The sequence below is a fragment of the Lipotes vexillifer genome, unplaced genomic scaffold (genome assembly GCF_000442215.2).
Source record: "Lipotes vexillifer unplaced genomic scaffold, Lipotes_vexillifer_v1.1 scaffold317, whole genome shotgun sequence".
Taxonomy (NCBI): Eukaryota; Metazoa; Chordata; class Mammalia; order Artiodactyla; family Lipotidae; genus Lipotes; species Lipotes vexillifer.
In genome coordinates, this window is record NW_006782029.1 from 2,477,522 (window position 1) to 2,498,224 (window position 20,703).

Genomic DNA, 20,703 nt, shown 5'->3' on the forward strand with positions numbered 1-20,703 from the left:
TAGGGAATAGTAATTGTGGGCCAGCTAGTCATTGAATATGAAAGTACTCTCAGCTGCATTTGAACATTTATATATCCGCCCAAACTTAATTTTCAAGGTGTTCTAGTTTTCTAAATTGAGCTCGCGTTTAGATTATAACAGATGCAAACTTTACCACTACTCCAAACCTTCTCTTCCAGTTTACACAACTCATTTACTTAAGTAGGTTATTATAAAAGTTTCTGTGTGGTCTTAAGCTGAAGTTACCGAAGAATCTTTGGTTTCAAGTCAGTCCAATAATTAGAGTTATGGAAATGATGTCAGGATCCTCAGAATGATATATTGCAAGTTTAGGAGCCAAGAGACAGAAAAAGATACTCCCAGCCGACACTCACAAATCAGAAGCAGCTGCAGCAAGGTCAGGGTCCCTGTGTGTTAAGGGGCTGGTTATTTTATCAGTTAAGGGAGTCGAATTTATTCCATGTCTCTAGGCATTTAACACTTCTATTGGGCATCATCTCTAGCCTTCTAGGAACAGACGTCAAGCAAGAGTGTGGTACAATAAATTCTATTGGTGCAATGACTAGAAAGTACAGTAATAATTTGCAAGTTGCACAATAATTATTTATGTATTGTGCTTCATTGTTGTACATGGGCCAGGCTTTGAGTCCATTACTGTTAAACAGCCTGCAGCTACTTTGCTCTTTGAGTTTATTAGCACAGTTGGGTTTTTTTCTTGTCTTTTGCTTTTTTTTTTTTTAAATAGGATTATGGTTTTCATAGCAGTGACATTATGGGATTACTTTGTTCTCGACATTTCTTATGGGAAAAGTTTGCTTATTATCTGGTGGATTAAGCTTGAATATTGGACCTAGTCCTATTCCTACCCAACAAATGAAAAGCAACTGTTGTTTAGCCTCTGATGTTTAGAAAGTTCCTTCTGTGACCATGTCCGTGTCTTCCTGGCAGGGACTGCTTGAGCCAGTAAACAGACATACCTTTTGTGTTTTTATCACATTAAGAATCATTAAAAAAAAAAAAAGAATCGTAAGCGTACTCTTGAGCATTTCGTTTTGTTGTTCATTCTTTTTCTTTCTTTCTCTTTTTTTTTAAAACAAATTACAGTGGAAGAAATTGACTGTTATAACAGTTTTTCTATTATTAAATAGCATTAGGAAAGGACATTTAGGGGATGATTGTACACAATCCTCTGGTCCTTTCAAAAATAGCCCTGTGTTAGAAAGTGCTGTAGTTTATTAGGAAGGAAGTAACTTCACCCAGTTGGTGGAGGAAAACAGCCATGTAACTAAAGCAATGAGAAAAAGTGATTCACAGAAGAAGACTTTCTGCTCTGACACAGTTGAGTATGTGAGAGAATGTCGAGGGGAGTGTTTCTCACACTTGCACAGGCATCAATCACCTGAAAGGCTTGGGCAGCAGGTTGCCAGAGACATCCCCAGAGTTTCAGGTGCAAGAGGTCCGGGGTAGGGACTGAGAATTGGCCTATGTTGCATGATTTCCTCGGGGGGGTGCTGACACTGCTGATCCAGAGACCACTGCTGTAGTGTAATTAAACTAATGGAGTCTCAGCTAAGAAATTTTTTTAAGTATAGTGCTGGTAACCCCACAGAAAATCGAAAGAATGGCAGTTGAAGTTTGTTCGGGAGGGTGGCTAACTGACTTGGTTGACTAGGAGAGGATTGAATTGTAATTAAGTGACTGAACTAATATGATTAAGGAAATCATATGGTTTAGAACTTAATATATTTCTAAATTTGGTTTACTTGGCATTGTACTTTAGCTTATAACTTATGTACTTATGAAAAGCTGTTTTTTTGTTTTTTGTTTTTTTTTTTTGGTTAAGAGCTGTTGCATTGAAACATGCATATGCTTACAATATATGGTTAGTTTCAAACCATCCTGAAGTTTGTTCTACCCGGAATGTTCAACTATTGTTACTAGACACTTGGCACTTTCATTCATTTAATACTGCAACCTGGGGATGGGGAGGGGGGAGTTAATTGAAATTCTTAATTTGGATTAAAAGTGTCTGGATAGAAAATGCCTAGCTTATGATTTCTTTAAGAATAAATTCTCATTTTTTCATGCTTGCATTTTTAGTCATGGTATGTAATGTGTGCAGTGTTTATGAAAGGAATGAATGAATGGCCAGCAGCACACTTGTTGGAAATAATTAGACCATGGTGGTAATGGGAACCATCCCAGATTAACTCACCCCAGGAAATCTATTGATGATTTGAAAAATTTGCATATTAGCTTATTAATATAGTTTATCTTATCTCAACAAATTTAAGGCAAACTGAAAATCCTAATAGAGTTAAATGACATCTGAGGTTTTAATATCAAAACAAATCTCAAGAAACATTTATTTTGACAACCATACACACTATCTAAATGAAAGTAGGGTTAAAGCCACGGAGAGATAACAAAAGCATTTCATAAGATATGAAGTCCAAGTAAGCTATATTGGTAAAAGAATTCAAAAACTTCCAAATTGGGGCTTCCCTGGTGGCACAGTGGTTGAGAGTCTGCCTGCCCATGCAGGGGACACAGGTTTGTCCTAAAGATCCCACATGCCGCGGAGCGGCTGGGCCCGTGAGCCATGGCCGCTGAGCCTGCACGTCCCTCAACGGGAGAGGCCACAACAGTGAGAGGCCCGCATACCGCCAAAAAAAACTTCCAAATTTATACCCTTCATATCATTAATCATTAACTAAACTTCCAAATTAAACATAAAATTAATTAAGAAACTTCCAAATTTATATCATTCATTTTAATAGTCTAGCAGAATCATGTTATCCTAATCTGTTTAAAAAAATTTTGTGTTAAGGTCTTTATCTTCCCTGCTACATTGTTGGCAGGGGCATAATATCCACATCCTACTAGAGTCCTAGGCCCATCCATGAAATGGTGGGAGATATTCGTAAGGGCAGAGGCTGTGTTTTAATATCTCTAACACCGAACTCTTGGTTTGTCAGAAATTTTGTCTAAATGACACCTTTCCTTTGTCCCTACTTAGTGAAAATATGCTTAACTGTTGGCAAAATAGTCATGTGTTAAGACTAACGTTCCGTAGGACTTTAGCATTTCTAAAATGACTTTCTCATAACTGCTTATATATTACATTGGGTCTACACAGTGATGCCTTTTAAAATTTTATGGACAGAAGAACCTGAGGTAGAAAGAAGTTAAGTAACTTGCCTAAAGTTAGTTACTCCAGCTAGGAAATGTCAGAGTCAGGCAGAGAACACAGATTTGCTAGTCTAAATTAGGTTTCTTTATAAAATTCAACTACTAATGTATCGTGTTTTTTTCATAGGAAAAGGTGTATGGTGGAAGTACACACAGGTGGGAAACCTTAATCTCACTTTTTCTTACTTTCCTAGTGTTTTGAATTCCAGAAACCTTGTTCTTCTCCAAATGCATTCAGCATCACATTGTTTTAAACACTTTTCTTTTATTATACAAGTAAGAATTTTTGTTTTTTTGTAGAAAAATGAGAAGCTACAAATAAGCAAAAAGAAGAAAATACTTTTCATCCAAGCATCGCACACAGAGTGCTGGGCATAGAAGCCATTAATAAATATCTATTGATTGAATGCCAGGAATTAGCTCCCTGACCTCTGGGTAAATTGCTTTAGTTGTCATATTCCATCTGTAAAAAGGGGTGGCTGGCAGGGCTCTTGCACTACTTATTTCCTTATGTTATGGATTTATTTGACATCAGTGATCTTTCAGGGACTTGGTGAAGGGTGTTAAATAAATCATACCTTTATTATTATCTCTGAGGAGGAAATTATTTGAAATTTGCTGTTTTTAAATATCTAACTGCTCTTTGTCATAAGTAGGAAAGAAAATGACTTATTTGCAGTGTGTGATATGCTTATTTGGGTGGGAGTATGTAGGAGAACAAATGCATTTATTTTTAAATAAATCATCATTATGAAATATTAAAAACTTCTTCCTGTGATATTTCAAGTTCTGTTGTTTAGTTTCGACCCTCCCTGAGCCCAAACTGCAGTCAGATGGATTTAGAGTTTATCTACCAGCATTTCTTCATGAAAATAGAATAACAAGGAAAAGAAATTGAGAGTAAGGAAAGCTTATATGATTTCTTGCTATTCTTTCTGGTTGATTGTATTTAGTCCATGGGTATCATAGGGGTATGTGTATATTAATTCATATGATTTACTTAGTTTATTAGGTGATATCAGTGACATAGTCCAAAAAATGTGGCTATTTGGAAGAGAAATGAAGTTAGATAGTGGGTTTTCAAAATAGGATATGACAGTACGTGAAGAGAATGATTTTTAAAAAACACAAATGTACCTGTTGTCCCATGATAAATTTCAATAAACTAGGCTTTTCTCCAGGTGGGATTACAATGGCTCCAAAATATTCACTAGCATGATAAGCAGATTTTCTTTTTCCTATTGTTTTAGCACTGTTTTATACTTCCCAAATTTTCTTATAGCTGAGCTTGTATTTCCATTCTATAGGTGGTGTGTGTACATAGAGAGGAATATGTCCATCCATTTAGTTAAATCTCCTGTTAAAATTGGTTGGGACTAGTGGTGGGACAATAAAGTCAACAAACCAAAAATACCCTGGAAACATAAATTCCTGGCTTATTCTTTATACATTTTCTTTTCTTTTTATATAAATGAATTGGGTAATAATAGAGTTCTACGAAAAATTAATTGAAAGGCTCTTAGCAAAATTCATATTTCTATTAATATCTGATACTTAATAAATCTAGAATAAATTTTTAAAGTATGATATGACAGTAGGATCTTAAAGTGAATTTTTCACTTAAGGTCCAATAGTTTCATAATAGAAGTAGTTCCCTCTAAAGGTTATTTTGGGACTTAGTTCACCTTCATTCAGTTTTATAACGTATCTTTTGGAATCGACTCAGTGAAAATTATTACGGGCACACTTTAAGAGGAGTAATTTTTCTTCTGATTTACACTGAAAGAGCGAACATTAGCTAGCTCTTCAAGTTAGGGTCTTAATTATTCTCTTGTTTGACCTTTGCCTATAACATTTGGTTTGAGTTGTGTTCTTCTCTTTGACTTTAAGATTCAGCCACTGGCAGGAGCCTTATTTAATCTTTCTATTGAGCTGTTTCATCTCCTTGAATAGGACATAAACCTATTCATCAACCTATCTTTCATATGGGCATGCTGTTCTGGAATACTATTAAGATTGAGTGCATTGTGGCAGGGTGCATTCTATTTAAAAAGCAATGTAATATGTTTCAGTGTGATTAAGAACAGGGTTTTACAAGTGCAGTATATAGTAAAATCATAACACTCAAGGGTTTTTTTTACATAATGTGCTATGCCTAATGTGCAAACAGTTGGTTTAATTTTTTACGTTAGCTTTTTAAAAGCATGGTGTTTCTCATAAATGCTGCCAGTATGTTCTGATGTTTCATTCCTTAATACTTGAGCTGATATGGTACTATCACTAAATTATATCAAGTTCCCGAGGAATCAGATTTCTAGTTTGATTTATACAGGTAAAACAGGGTCTCACTCAGTAGATTTAATCTGACTTCATAATCAGAATGGAAACAAGAAAATGAAAATCTAATTTATAGAATTTTGTGTGTGTGTGGGGGCAGCCTCTATTAAAGAAATTCAGTATTTATTTATTTAATGGTCTAATAAAAATTAAATTCTCTTCTAAAAAGCACTTACCATGAAACATTTTTAAATATTCAAGTGTGATTCTGAATCTTTGTTTTGTTTCTGTTCATTTGTTTTGTCCCAGTTTCCTGACTGTGTTATAGCAGATGTGGTATTTTAGCTGATAGTTGTTTTGTGCTTAAATGAAGATCCTAAAGAACAAAATGCATTTGCCTTCAAGTTAGAAGTGGCACGTATGACTTGTCTTTGGAATAACAGAATTGTAGATCTAGAAGCTGCCTTTGGGGTGAGTGGTGAAAGGGACTCTCCAAAGGTCAGATGGCAAATTTGTGGTAGAAATGGAGCCAGGACCACGTCTCTTGATTCCTTGCTAATTTATCTGTTACTACCCCACAGGACTCAAATTCAGATTGCATTTCTATTTTTTGTTGGTTTGTTTTGTTGCAGTATTTCAGTTACTGCCTTATAATACATAACCTTGGAAACTTGATGTACAGCTTTTTCATCATATGTGCTAGTTTGGGCTTCATGAGTTTGAAGGTGGGCTGACTTTGTGAACCGCCGGCTAGTACTTTTAGTGGTGGGTTGAGCCAAAAGAATTCCAAAGTGAAGAATATTTTACTTTTTCATGTATCCCTGTCCAAGAATCCCTAAGGCCAAAAATAAAACCAGATAGAAGAATGCTTAATTAAACTGAGGGTAAATATGTAAATTTAAATCTGTTCTTTGGACAGATTTGGGGGAAAGTTCGAAAGAAGTTCTCTAATGTTTATGGTTTGTGTTTGACTACTGTTAGATTAGTAGATGATTTCTAGTTTCCAGAAAGTGTTCTCAAGCTTTATAGGGATTATCTCATTTATGCCTTTAGCATGGTGGATGATCTCTTAAAGCTTAATGAATGGTATGATATAGGTAATAGCATTAGCTCCATTTTATAACTGAGAGAATAGGATGTATTATGCTAGTGTCCAAGGTGGGATTTGAACCAAGGGGTTCTCAAAACCCCTGGCTCTCGACCTCTAAGCTCTTCTGCTTCCACATTACACACAATTTCCTGTCAGAAAATGACGCCTACCACTAAACTGAAGTTTTCAAGGGGCTTTGCTTTAAGTTAGCAAACATTTTTACACTTCCTATGGTAAACCTGAGAATTCCATGTACTTGAGAATTCTCACACTTATATTTGGGATACAGTAGTAATTTCTGGGATCATCTTAACTTGCAGCCTCTTTTTCCTCCTTTTCTTCATATTCAGTCTTAATTTCTACACTTCCCCTTTTCCTTGCCTTATTTGGAGCAATAGTCAGTGTGCCTTGGGCATTATTTGGATACCTTCATTTCTATTCTTAAAAGAGTAAGTGATTCTCTGTTATTCCCAAATAAGATTAAAGCTGCTAGCTAGCCCTTGGCTCCTAAATTCTTTACCAATGTCCTGTTTCGTTACCTTCCTCTTAGAAAACTTGTTTCCTTGGTATTCTATCTCGAGATTGAAAAGAACCGCGAAGAAATACCTACTTCAGTTACCCATCCAGTGGAATGTTTCTCCCATACTCCTGCTTGGACTATAATCTTTTCCTAGAAACATTTCTACTCATTAAAAATTTCTTCCTCCTTTTGACAATATCATACCTGCTTTCTTTTTTTTCTTTTGGCTGCACCTCGCAGCTCGCAGGATCTTAGTTATCCGGCCAGGGATTGAACCTGGGCCACGGCAGTGAAAGAGCGGAGTCCTAACCACTGGACCACCAGGGAACTCCCCAGACCTGCTTTCTTTAACCACACAACAATGAAACCCAATGACTGACTCCCTCTTTGCTTCTCCCTGGTTTGTTCCCTAAGCTTTTCAGTTTGTGAGTTCCCACCTATAATATTGACTATTAATGGTCTTTGTGTTTGTCCTGATTTCTCTTTCTTTTATATTTGTACTATTTCCCCCTATTAAATAATTCCTGGAATTCAGAGGCCATGAGAGGTACCATGCAATTAGCACTGCATTTGGTAATCGGAAGGTATTTTGTAACATTTGACCCCATAAGAAGAGTAGCAGCTGGTTTTCTCCTCTTGCTCCCTGTCTCTTTTTAGCTCAAAGACATACCAGAGGGCTTCCCTGGTGGCGCAGTGGTTGAGAGTCTGCCTGCCGATGCAGGGGGCACGGGTTCGTGCCCCGGTCCGCGGCTAGGCCTGCGTGAGCCATGGCCGCTGAGCCTGCGCGTCCGGAGCCTGTGCTCCGCAACGGGAGAGGCCACAACAGTGAAAGGCCCGCATACTGCAACAAACAAACAAACAAAAAGACATACCAGAACTGCAAATCTCAGTGAGAAATCAGTGTAGCTCACTTTTATAGTCAGGACAGACAGAAAACAGTAGATCACTTCTGTGTTCAACAGGAGCAAGCAAAAAATACTCTGTGAAAGTAGATTTACTTTAATGATATAGTTAAATTTTTATAGTACTTTCGAGCAGTGGTGTCAGACTTTATTTTAGCAGTGGCTTACTTTTTTTTTCACATAATCTGAAGGGACCCTAATCCTGTATCTAAAACTCAGGATTGGTCCTTAGGCTATTTACAGTTTCATTGTTTGGGGCAAGCACCCTATTGCTTTTGTAAAAGCAATACACACTGCTGGGGTGTAGGGTTTTCTGGAACACAGTCTGAAAACCCTTGCTTTAGGAGAGTGGAGAGACAGAATTTTCCTTGGTTTATTTGGGAAGATTGAAAGATTGTCAGACTGAACAGGAACCACATTCTTGTATGCACTATGTCTAAACAGTTGCCATCATATCAGTATCACCCTCATTCTGTCTTCATTTGGAATATCTAATGGAGCTTAAATCAATTAGGATACTTAGGATAGGCTACCTCTGTGCCAAAATGCCAAACAGAAAAAACGAAACAGAGTCCACAAGATGTTGAAAAGGAATCTTGTTTTCAGCTCTTTCTCTAAAGTTAGAACAGTTTTGATCCCTTCCCTGGAAGCATTTTTTTTCCTCCCCCTACTGAAAAGGGAATAAAGCAAAGACTGAGAAGAGAAAAATTGGATCATTGACCTTTTTTGCATGATTGTCTTTTGGTGTTTCTGTGAAGTTAGTTTGAGGTGATCTTTTAGGCTATTGTATTTTTTTTTTTCAAATCCAGTAGAAAATGAGTCTTAACTTTAATTGATTATATTTACTTATTTTATAACACATTGCCACTTCTGTCACCCTAATGCAGTTGATAGCTGTCTTGTGTGTAACACCAATTCGTAATCCTCTGCATTGAATACTTAAAGGGTGAGTATTAAAAATTGCATGCTATACAAGAAGAGATGGGTGTACCACATTTAAAAGTGGCTCTTACACCTTGTGCACTTATTAAAAGAAAAAAATTAAGCTGAAAAATATCCCTTTAATATGAATGTGTTTGAGGAAATCGTAACCTCTGTATTCTAATATTTTGAGTGTCATCACTTTTGTATCCTTCCCTTCCTTCTTGATCCAGGTAGTTTTTCCCCTTGCAACACTGCTTCTCTCCCCTTGAGTAGGTAGCTTTACAGCTGTGATCTTTCTTTTTCTCAAATTGCACTTAAAATCCACTTCTTTTTTGGGGGTTGACCTTCCTTAGTCCAGATGCTTCCTTCTGTACTGTGTTTAGGAACTCTATTTCAAGGGACGTACTTTAAAAAAAAAATCTCTTACTTAAGATTGGGTTATACAATTCCCAATAATTATATCTACCTAAAAAACCTTCATGATGAAGAATCATAACGAAGATTTTGTAAGTAGATGCAAAGTGTTTTCTTGGGAGTTCGTAGCATTGGGAGAATTTAAGATTTGAGAAATGAGGTTGCAAGGTCATAAGAGCCAAACCTGGTGAATTCAGGATGGGAGAAAATGTTCAGGAAGGAGGAAGTAGCCTTCACCTCAGCTAGAGAGGAAAATCCAGGTAAGGGGCTAAGCAGCCCTGGAGGCAGGTGTAAAGGCAGGCTTTCTTTAGGTTGTTTACACATCTGTCTCTGTAAGCAACATAAATAGCGCTTTTTTCCTGCCTGGCCAACACATACCCTGCTCCTTTTTTTATTTTGAGGTCTCAGCTTAAATGTCACCTTCTCAGGGAGGGTGTATTCATCTAAAGTAAAGAGGAACTCTCCCATTTCCCTCATGTCAACCTGCTGTATTTTCATTGTAGCACTTAATACTTTCTTGATATTTTCTTGTACGTGTATTCTTTCTTCTCTCCTCCTCACCCTCCCTGCCTCCTAACAGTGGACGTAAGGTTAATAAGTGCAGGGGCCATGTCAGCTGTGTTTATCACTCTATCTCATGCCCCTAGAATAGAACCTGCACTTAGAGGACAGTGTCTGGCTAGACTGTCATCTGCTTGAGAGCAAGATTCCACCTTATCTTTGTAGCCCTATGATTATATAGTGCCTGTTGAATTGAATTAATTAGGGTAATATTATTGAGAAGATAGGATAATTTTATAAATGAAGACATTATATTCCCTTTTTTTCCTCTAAATAAACAGCAGTATCAGTCTTAGTGATAGCAGGGCCAAGTGTAAAACCTGGGGTAAAACTGGGTAAAACTTTGATGCCAGAGGACTGTCCCAAGGGTTGTTGACTTCTGCTATTCCAGAAATCATGAGGGGATTATTTTAGGAAGTGAGATTCTTCAGTGGCTCTTTATATATTTGATTAATTAATGAAAAGCAATATTAGTTTCAGAGGTACAATATAGTGATTCAGAACTTTTATAGGTTATATTCCATTTAAAGTTATTATAAAATATTGGTTATATTCCCTGTGCTATACAATATCTCCTTATAGCTTCTATGCATACATTTATTTTATACATAGCAGTTTGTACCTCTTAATCCCATACCCTTATCAAGCCCCTTCCCCCTTTTCTCTCCCCACTGGTAACCACAAGTTTGTTCTCTGTATCTGTGAGTCTGTTTCTGTTTTGTTATATTCATTCATTTGTTTTCTTTTTTAGATTCCACATATAGGTGATAACATACAGTATTTGTCTTTCTCTGTCTGACTTATTTCAACAAACATAATACCCTCCAGGTCCATCCATGTTGCTGCAAATGGCAAAGTTTCATTCTTTTTTATGGCTGAGTAGTATTCCAGTATATATATATATATGCCACATCTTCTTTATCCATTCATCTGTTGATGGACACTTAGGCTGCTTCCCTATCTTGGCTATTGTAAATAATGCTGCTCTGAACATTGGTGTGCATGTATCTTTTCCAATTAGTGGTTTTGTTTTCTTTGGATATATACCTAGGGTTGGAATTGCTGGATCTTATGGTAGTTCTATTTTTAGTTTTTTGAGGAACCTGCATACTGTTTTCCACAGTGGCTGCACCAGTTTACATTCCCACCAACAGTTCTGATGACCAGTTTTTTTGATGTAGTAGTACACACTGAAATGAAGATGCTCCTCTGCCAAATGAGGATCTTAGTTATTCCCCTAGAAGACCATTTTCCGTGTAGCTAATGTTGCTTTTCCAGATGGACCTTATGAAATATGGTATTCTGAAAAATATTTTGCCCAAGGTTTAACTTTAAAAGTGGTGGTTTCCTTAAGATAGAAATATTAAGATTTTTCAATTTAATAGTTTTCAATAAAAGAATTAGGTCTGTCTCTAGGTTGAACTTTCTCTGAAGATACAGTTTTACTCTTTCTTATCAGATTAGTCCGGATATGTATTTCCACTAGGCCAATCATTTGAAGCAATGCTGTATACTGAGTTTATACTGAGGGAACTTGGGACAGGTTGGTGGTAGTGCTATGAATTTTAGTGAAAGATGTAAGCTTGAAGACTTATATTTAATATTTCCTAGCAATTTGTAATGTTATGTAGTTTTAGGCACTCCCTGTATTTTGTTGACTTATTTGTTATGTGTTCCTTGAAGAAATGGTTATGAAGGTGGTCTTATTTTAATATCATGGTTATATTTTCTCCAGATGAAATGTATTGACTTAACCTCAGCTAGACCGGCTAGTGACGCAACTCCTCCAAAAGCTGAAAACGTGCATACATGTAAAAAAAAAAAAAAAAAAAAAAAAATCCTCTTTTTCCCCACTACCTGGAGAGAGAGCCATGGATGTTCTGAGTCTATACGACGTAAAGATTCCGAATTGAGCCATGGATGTTCTGAGTCTATACGTAAAGATTCCAAATTACTAACCAATGAAGTCATTGTTATGTATCATCATTAAGATTTTTCAACATAGCCAATTTGGAGTCTTGAACTCTTATTCCAAATCTAGGAGTTTTGTGTAACATTCAAAATTAATGATTCCTCTTTTATATGTTATGCATTTTTACCCTCCCTGAGTTTGGATGTGAATTTCTGAGTGTGTATGGTACGAGTTCTCTATAGAAGTATAAACTTTATCCATATTATCTGTTTTTTTATTCATCATTTTCAGTGTTTCTTCTTATACTTGACGGTTCCACTATGCTGTTACTTTCCTAATGCCTTTGCTCATACTTTCTGTTTGCCACCCAGGCATTTCTTGTCAGCTGCCAGGCTTGCTCCATCTCTTCCTGTGAGGTCATACTAAAGTTAAGTTTCATTGATTCTACTCAATTTCATAAAGGGTGGCTGGGTTCAGAGATGAAGAGAGTCCTGAGATACAACCTTAGCCCTTGGAAAGCACACAATTAATCTAGGGTGAGGATGGGGCTTGATAGTAGCATATATATTAGGATTTCCTAATAGGATCAGTGAGAAAAAAGGTTGAACCCAGAAGAGGGGCAGTGCCATTTTTGTTTTGGAGTATTGACAGAAGGCTCTCCAGAGGAGGTCTGTTTGAGTTGGTCCTTAAATGGTGAATCCTGAGGAGGTAGACATGTGTTTTACATCTGCCTAGTTAGCTAACTATATCTAGTTTGTTTCTTTGTAATTTTATGAAAGTTATTTAGAAAGTTATCTTGTGTGGCCACAGTTCTTTATTGTATAGGAAGCCATTAGATTTTCACAATTGCATTTGAATTTTTAAAAAAGTCAACAAGGTGAAAACAACTCAACAATACAATTCAAAAATTGCATGATGTTATCTTTAATGCTTTTTCAGGGAAATGAGGAAGTGACACAAAGGGGGAAAGCATTTTTTTGTTATTTGGAAATACCTGTTTTGAAATGGGCTGAATAGAAGCAATGGCAGAATCTGTGTGTGTGTGTGTGTGTGTGTGTGTGGTGTGTGTGTGTGTGCATGCATGAGCTTATAAAAACAAAAATAAAATCCAACCGTTGATTTTTGTTCTTTTCAAAATGTCAGGAGTGTAAAGGCTGGGCCATGTTCGGTGGCAGGGTGATGCCCAGACTGCTAGATGTTAGTCTTTGGATTTCCAGATGCACAGAACAGGGGCAGCAAGATGGCCATGTAGTACCCTGCTTCACTTTTCTTAGGGGCTCTGATGTGGTGGAACTGAAGCAGGAAGAGAAGGAGTCCAAAATGCTGAAGCTGCAAGGGACATTGGGCACAAAGCCATGGTAATAACCAGTCTGTATGTATAGAGAGTTTGGTGTGGGAGGGCTCTGCACTGTAAATAAAGTAAAAGCAATAATTATCAATGGGCAACTGGGCCATGTCCTTATCAAAAGTATTCAGATGTGTGTAAAGTCTAGTGTCTAAGCAAATAGACTGGAGAGAGGCTCTGGAGAGGAATCTGCCAGCTATTTTCCTAAGGATTTGGGAAAAAACTGTTGCCTAATGATATTTTCTAAAGCTTATTACGTGTGATGGTCTTGTGGATCTGGAGGAGTTTGTTCTTTTCTTTCTTTTTCTTGTTTTTTGTTTTTGGTGCTAAAAATGAGATATTTTGATAAATTAAGTTTACTTATTGTATATATAACATTATATTAGCACAAATTCATTTATTCATCTAAGGAGCATTTATTTCTTTGTATCAAGCATAGCTATTTTCCAAGCCTTTTTCTCCTAAAGGATTAATATTAAAAATCTCAGGTAATGGGCTTCCCTGGTGGCACAGCGGTTGAGAGTCCGCCTGCCGATGCAGGGGACACGGGTTCGTGCCCCGGTCCGGGAAGATCCCACATGCCGCGGAGCGGCTGGGCCCGTGAGCCATGGCCGCTGGGCCTGCGCGTCCGGAGCCCGTGCTCCGCAACGGGAGAGGCCACAACAGTGAGAGGCCCGCATACCACACACACACACAAAAAAAATCTCAGGTAATAAGTAAGGATTTGAGTTATTCCATGCTAACCAAATCATGACTTTTTTTTCCTTTTCATGTGTTTTTCTTTTTTTTGTACATTTTCCACTCAACTTAAAAATTAAATAGATTAATGGTCAATGTATATAGTTAACATCATTCTAAATACTATGTATATGGGTTTATATTGTGCCTATTATTTTGAAAAGCTATTTTAGGGGGGGGAAAAGCCCAATTACTCATTATCTATGAAAACTTTGGTCTGTTGCTCTCAGGCCTAAATTTTGGGTGTTGTGTGTGGGTAGATCTGCATGGAGTTTTGGAATGTCTTCTAGTTAGAACCTTGGGGTACATGAGTAGTAATGTGCAGAAGGAGAGGAAAAGGGAAATGTTATTTATGGCTCTATAGTGTTAGTTTCAAAATGATGTTGGAGATCTTCTGGTGCAATTTGTTAACTCAGTTTCTTAAAATTTGGTACTATGGAATTAGAATCAGTCCCACATTAGATACTCAGCTTTCAAGAGACTACTACTCTGTGGCAACACTTTCTATCACCTCTACCAATTTTTAAAAGATCATTTTGCTTGTAGTGAGTTTGGAGAGGGATTTGACTGGCTAATATCAAATCATTGCTGCTTGTAGAAGGCAACTTCTTTAGCAATGGTAGATCAGTGAAGAGTGGCATGAATCCTTTTTTTTTTTAATTGAAGTATAGTTGATTCACAGTGTTGTGTTAATTTCTGTTGTACAGCAAAGTGATTCAGTTATACATATACATACATTGTTTTTTATATTCTTTTCCATTATGGTTTATCACAGGATACTGAATATAGTTCCCTGTGCTATACAGTAGGACCTTGTTGTTTATCCATCCTGTATATACTAGTTTGTATCTGCTAACCACAAACTCAAGAGTGGCATGAATCTTTAAGAAATTGAATTCAACAAATATTTATTGAGCACTTATTATTTGGTGCTCAAATAATAATGGTGGGGTTGCTGACCTCAAGTCGCTCAGTCTAGTGAGGAGTCTGAGAGGTGAATGAACGTTATCAGGCTGCCTGATAAGTGCAACAAGAGAAGCTTGGAAGAGGAACAGAGAGACGTTCTGAGAGAGCCAACATCTCAGAATTTTGGCTGGATTTTGACAGGAATAAGAGTTCCCAGTGATTTCTACTGAATTAATGTGCATAGTTTAAAGAATGAATATGAATCCTCCCATTTTATTGTCACCTAAAAAAATGTGATGGCTTTCTATAGATGGGTATCCCTTCAGTAATTTATGACATTTGGCCTCTTATTACATAGATCTTAATAGATCCTTAAGGTTAGAAACTCATGCTGATGATTCTGATTATAAAACAGTCGAATAAATAAACTACTTCCCCTAATTTGACCTTTTTTCAGATTAGACTGTAAATTTGTATTCGCATTGCTACTGCGTTTCTGTCATGTTTATTGTGAATAAAAAGTTTCTATTGTTTGTTTCCAATTGAGAACTCAGGGTGCTCAACAGACATTGTTCATTGTTATTTATGAAAATACCGCATTTAAAAATAATTGAGGTATGAGTTGGTAAACAGTTTCTTATAAAACTAGACTTCTTTGGAATAGTAATACATAACAGATCATTTCCTTTAAAGGGTGGGGAAAAATTTTAAGACCTTCAACTATAAGATGTGCTCACTAACAGCTGTTTTCTATAATAGGAGCATTTTGCATGCAGAATAGAGAAAGTGAACTGTACAAAAGGGTGTATAGAGGAACAGCTATAACTTCTCTGGCATGTACAGCAGCCCACAGAATAAACTTCCTTCGAATGGCATTGGCATGATTAATCCCAAGCAACTGGGACACTGAAACTGCTGTTCTGTAAAGGGGCTCTGCAGCCTGGAAATGTCATGGATGTATCTTTCTAGCTATCTTTCTAGCTGGGGTGGGGTGCTCATGCATTTAGTGGCACCCTGCTCAGTGTTCAGGGTATTTGAATATTCATGATAGGTTGGCAGGTGGTCAGTGGATGCAGGGCTGAAGACACTCTGAGTCCTTTTGCTTTTTCATTTTTTATTAGAGAAACTTGTGAGGTCAGGTGAGATGCCTCATTCATCATCATTTACTTTTTCTGATGTCAGTTTGGGGAAATTTTCCTAGGGTGGGCTACAGGAGACTGCCAAGTGTTAAAATCCTGTCTTCAGTATACCTCTTTGTAATCATATTTGTATTCATGGAGTGTCTAACCAATTTTTAAGTACATCATTATCCTCCTCTGCATTAAAAATGCCTCAGACTTGTATTTCCCCACATATATAATCTTCTTGAGTCTTGATAGCCATGCTTACAATGTGTAGATGGTGTTCTCTCTTTTAAAGGGAATGGGGGCTTCCCTGGTGGCACAGTGGTTAAGAATCCACCTGCCAGTGTAGGGTGCCCTGGTCCGGGAAGATCCCACATGCCACGGAGCAACTAAGCCCGTGCGCCACAACTACTGAGCCCGTGCTCTGGAGCCTGTGAGCCACAACTGTTGAGCCTGTATGCCACGACTACTGAGGCCCGCACACCTAGAGCCCGTGCTCTGCAACAAGAGAAGCCACCTCAATGAGATGCCCGTGCACCGCAACGATGAGTAGCCCCTGCTCGATGCAACTGGAGAAAGCCCACATGCAGCAATGAAGACCCGACGCAGCCAAAAATTTAAAAAAATAAAAATATAAAGGGAATGGAACTAGAGCTGTCTAGAGAATCCTTAGTCCAGGGCCGTGGAACTGAGTCTTCTAATCCAAATCCAGGGCTCTGTACTTTTCTCCTTTCTATTTTCATCCGAAAGGTTTACATGACAATTGGGTATTTACAGGTTAGATTTCCTGCCTTACTTCTGCTACTTCTTTATGTGTTCCAGGACCTATCCTGTGTCTTTTACATACATCATCTTGTTTAGTTCTCACATTGTCCAGGCAAGGCACCTGTGGTTCAGAAAATTGGAGTAACTTTCCAGAGGTAGCCTGGCTAGCTCGAGGTGGATTCCGGATTGACACCCAGGCATGCCTGAGCCCTTGACACTCCTTATGTTCCTGAGTAAATGTTTCTGTTCTTATGAATTGGGAGATTGGCATTGACATATATACACTATTGATACTATGTATAAAATAGATAACTAATGAGAACCTACTCTATAGCCCAAGGAACTCTGCTCAATGCTCTGTGGTGACCTAAATGGGAAGGAAATCCAAAAAAGAGGGGATATATGTATACGTATAGCTGATTCACTTTGCTGTACAGCAGAGACTAACACAACATTGTAAAGCAATTATACTCCAATAAAAATTAATTAAAAAAGTTTCTGTCCTTGGGGAGTGAAAGGGAATTAGAGATGAGGTTCCTGAATATATGATAATAAGGAAGTCTGTTAAGTGTCAAATCAGTGATTCAGACAGTTCTTTGGGAGGGTCAAAGGAGAAGAGAGGATAGTACTCTGTGGTCTGGAAAGGCTTTGTGAAGAAATTGAGATTTGAACTAGCAGAGGATACTAAGAGTAGCATCAAGGTGCGATGGAAGGAAAGAGGACAGAGCATAGGTGGGAAATACTGGGCATGTTTTGGGGGAATTGATGCAATTGAACGAAGCATAGGAGGATTGGTGGGTGACAAAAGGAAGAAGGGTTTAACAGGCAGCCTGGAGCCCTGCTGAAGTGGACTTGGGCTACCAGGTTATGTGCTATGTGGTATATGGCCTTGATGTTCAACATGTACATTTTTAATTCTTTGTGATACTACCAGAATGCAGTCTTAACTAGAATAGCTCAGTTGGCTTGCAACTGATTTTTTTTTTTTTTGCTGTACGCGGGCCTCTCACTGTCGTGGCCTCTCCCGTTGCAGAGCACAGGCTCCGGAAGCGCAGGCCCAGCGGCCATGGCTCACGGGCCCAGCCGCTCCGCGGCATGTGGGATCTTCCTGGACCGGGGCACGAACCCGTGTCCCCTGCACCGGCAGGTGGACTCTCAACCACTGCGCCACCAGGGAAGCCCTTGCAACTGATTTTGATTTAATGGAAATTTTAGTGGGGTGAAATCATATTTAGCTTCTTAGGGCATCTCTCATTTCCCAAGAGCTTGCCTAAATAGTCTTGTCTAAGTAAGTCTTTCTTCATAAGAATACAAAAACCTTATTGTTTCTTATGTATTCTTATGATGTGAATAGATTTGAAGTGTTCGTATGTATTGCAGTATTTCAGTAAGTATTCCTTTGGCGGGTAATGGGGGATAATAAGTCTTAATGAACACCAATAACATTGGGAGACACTGGGTTTGGGATTTCTCTAAGGAAGGAGGGTGGTCCTGCCACCTTTTGGTATGGAAATTAGGATATCTCAGAGAACTGAGGGGTTTGGGGTAGTGTGATGTCCATCAAAGACTAGACATAGATAATATGTTTGTTAGGTAACTTACAGTTGTTTTCAAGTTTTCAGTCACAAGGTGCTGTCCTCAGTTTCCCTAAAGTGTTAGGGCAGGGTGATAATCACTAAAGTCCAGTCATTCATGACCATGGTTGACTGTGTTGCACTATCCCCCATCAAGATTTGAATAAATAACTTACATATTTGATTTACATAGGAATATTATTATTGTAGATTCTGAACAAGAAGTAAAGAACAAGTCAGAGAGTTAGCTGGGGCTTGGCAAAGGGCTGTGAAAATTGAGAATGATGTAGGTGGTAGGATGGGATTTTTTTTGTGTGTGTGTGTTTTTAAAGGAAAGAAGAATGTGTTTTTGCCTATTAATCTCATCTCACTTTTTTTCTCTTTTTTAATGTTGCAGTGTGCAAAGATCCACCTTACAAAGTAGAAGAATCTGGGTATGCTGGTTTCATTTTGCCAATTGAGGTTTATTTTAAAAACAAGGTATGTAATCTTTACTCATTAATCTTTCAATAGAAGATCCTTCATTAACCAAATGATGTTTAAAATAGTTTTGATTCATAAGCACTTCTATCACTAGATGATTTTAAAATAGAAGTTAAAATTTGTCTTCTAGGAATTTTGGCTATTGTTGTCCTTAATTAACGAGGAAGTGGCTAGAGAAAGATAATTTCAGTTCTGTGAAGTCAGATTATATGAAATTCATTAAATGTTTCTTTTAAGAGAAGAGTGATTACCTTTTGAAAAAGAAGATTAATATATGTTTGTACGATAGAAAAGAGAAATTACAGCTTTTCAGTGAAATGATCCTTTTCTCATTTTCATAATTCTAGAATTTGAGACTTATAAAGAATAATCTCTCCTTTACCTTTATCTGATACAGACATGTGACACATATATATACAATTATATCAGCAAGTAGATATTATGGATTCTATTGGATTTAAAAAATGTCAGCAGTGCATATATGGCAAAACACACAGACTATATAATATTGGACAAATTGCTCAACCACTGTGGGGCTCACTATCATTTATAAAATGGGGATAGGATAAGTGTATCTACCTTATAAGGTGGCTAGGAGGATTAGATTAAATAAAGCTATGCAGGATTTTTAGAATAATGCTTCATATGTAAGTAAGCACTTAGTAAATGCTAGCTGTTATTTTTAATTACCCTGTTTCTTCCTTTTATCCCAAGGTAATCATAGTTCCTGAAACCTTCCCCAAAGTGAGAGAATTCACATTTTTCCTTTTGAAGAAACTGAGCAATTAGAATGTAGTGTTATCCAAGCCAGTGCTCCGTAAAGTCTGGTCCTTGGACCAGAAGCATCAGCATCACCCAAGAGCTGTTGGAAATCAGGCTCTATCCCAGATCTACTGAATCAGGATCTCTGGGATGGGGCTTAGGAATTTGCATATTTACTGGCCTTCCAGGTGAAGAAACACCACAAAGTATGAGAACCCCTGATAAGCCACTCTTTAGTGATCAGTATCTTCCACTGGAACAGTGTCCCACTGACTTTTTCTTTTTCTTTTTTTCTTTTTAACTGAAGTATAGTTGGTTTACAGTATTGTGTTCCACTGGCTTTTTCAATGTATAGAAGGCCCAGCCCTCAATTCAGTAAAAATCTCTTTGTGATTAAGAGATAATTAACTTTTAAATAAGCTATAATGAAACTATCCTCAAAAGTTGGAATGTGTAGAAAATAGGGATAAATTTTACTTTTCATATTTCTTGTTTTTTTCAAGCTGGTCTCCTCATGTGCCACATTCCTGCTCCATGGCCTTCCTACACACATTATATCCCTGTTAATTATTTTTTCTTTATATTTATATTTTGGTACGTATTTGGTGGTAACCTATTTCTGTGTAGTTAAGTAGCTGAGTGCTTACTTTGTCCGTGGCAGTTTGCTGAGCCCTTTACATATGTTGCTTTGTTTAGTAGGTTTATAAGAACTTTTGAGAGGTTATTATTCCTATTCTACAGGAAGGGAAACTGAGTCATGGAAAGATTACATGGCTTGTCCAAGGCCACACACAGTTGGAAAGTGTTAAAACCAGATTCTTGATCTAGTTCTTTCTCTTCACTGGCAATTCTCTTGACTTCTGTGTCTTCGAAGCAGTAACTCTTTGCCAGAATAATGATTACCTTCCTCAGTAGTAACACCACTGAAATGTTCACGTGTTTTTCATCAAATCAGAATTTGTTGAGATGCTTTTATGTCTGTTCATATGATATGCTTTCACATTTGATGTATGGATTTATTTTTTCTCGTGTGAAGATTTCCCTTAAGAAGTTAGTTTTTAGCTTTCTTTTTTTTATTAAAAAAATTGAGATATAACTTACACACCATAAAATTCATCCTTTAAAAATGTACAGCTCTGTGGGTTTTAGTGTATTGTGCAACCATCACCACTATTTAGTTCTAGGACATTTTCATCACCCCATAAAGAAACGTA

The 20,703-nt window shown here is 37.5% G+C and overlaps 1 protein-coding gene and 1 non-coding gene across 2 annotated transcripts in view; one reads left to right on the plus strand and one right to left on the minus strand.

Moving 5' to 3' along the window:
* MLLT3 (MLLT3 super elongation complex subunit) overlaps positions 1-20,703 on the plus strand; it is a 260,606-nt gene that overhangs the window by 125,292 nt on the left and 114,611 nt on the right. The window contains exon 3 of the mRNA XM_007454954.1: positions 18,642-18,724. Within this exon, the coding sequence (XP_007455016.1) occupies positions 18,642-18,724 (83 nt within the window). The remainder of the gene's footprint in view (positions 1-18,641; positions 18,725-20,703) is intronic.
* On the minus strand, positions 7,335-7,406 carry TRNAE-UUC (transfer RNA glutamic acid (anticodon UUC)). The gene has a single exon. It is a non-coding gene; the product is annotated as a tRNA-Glu (tRNA).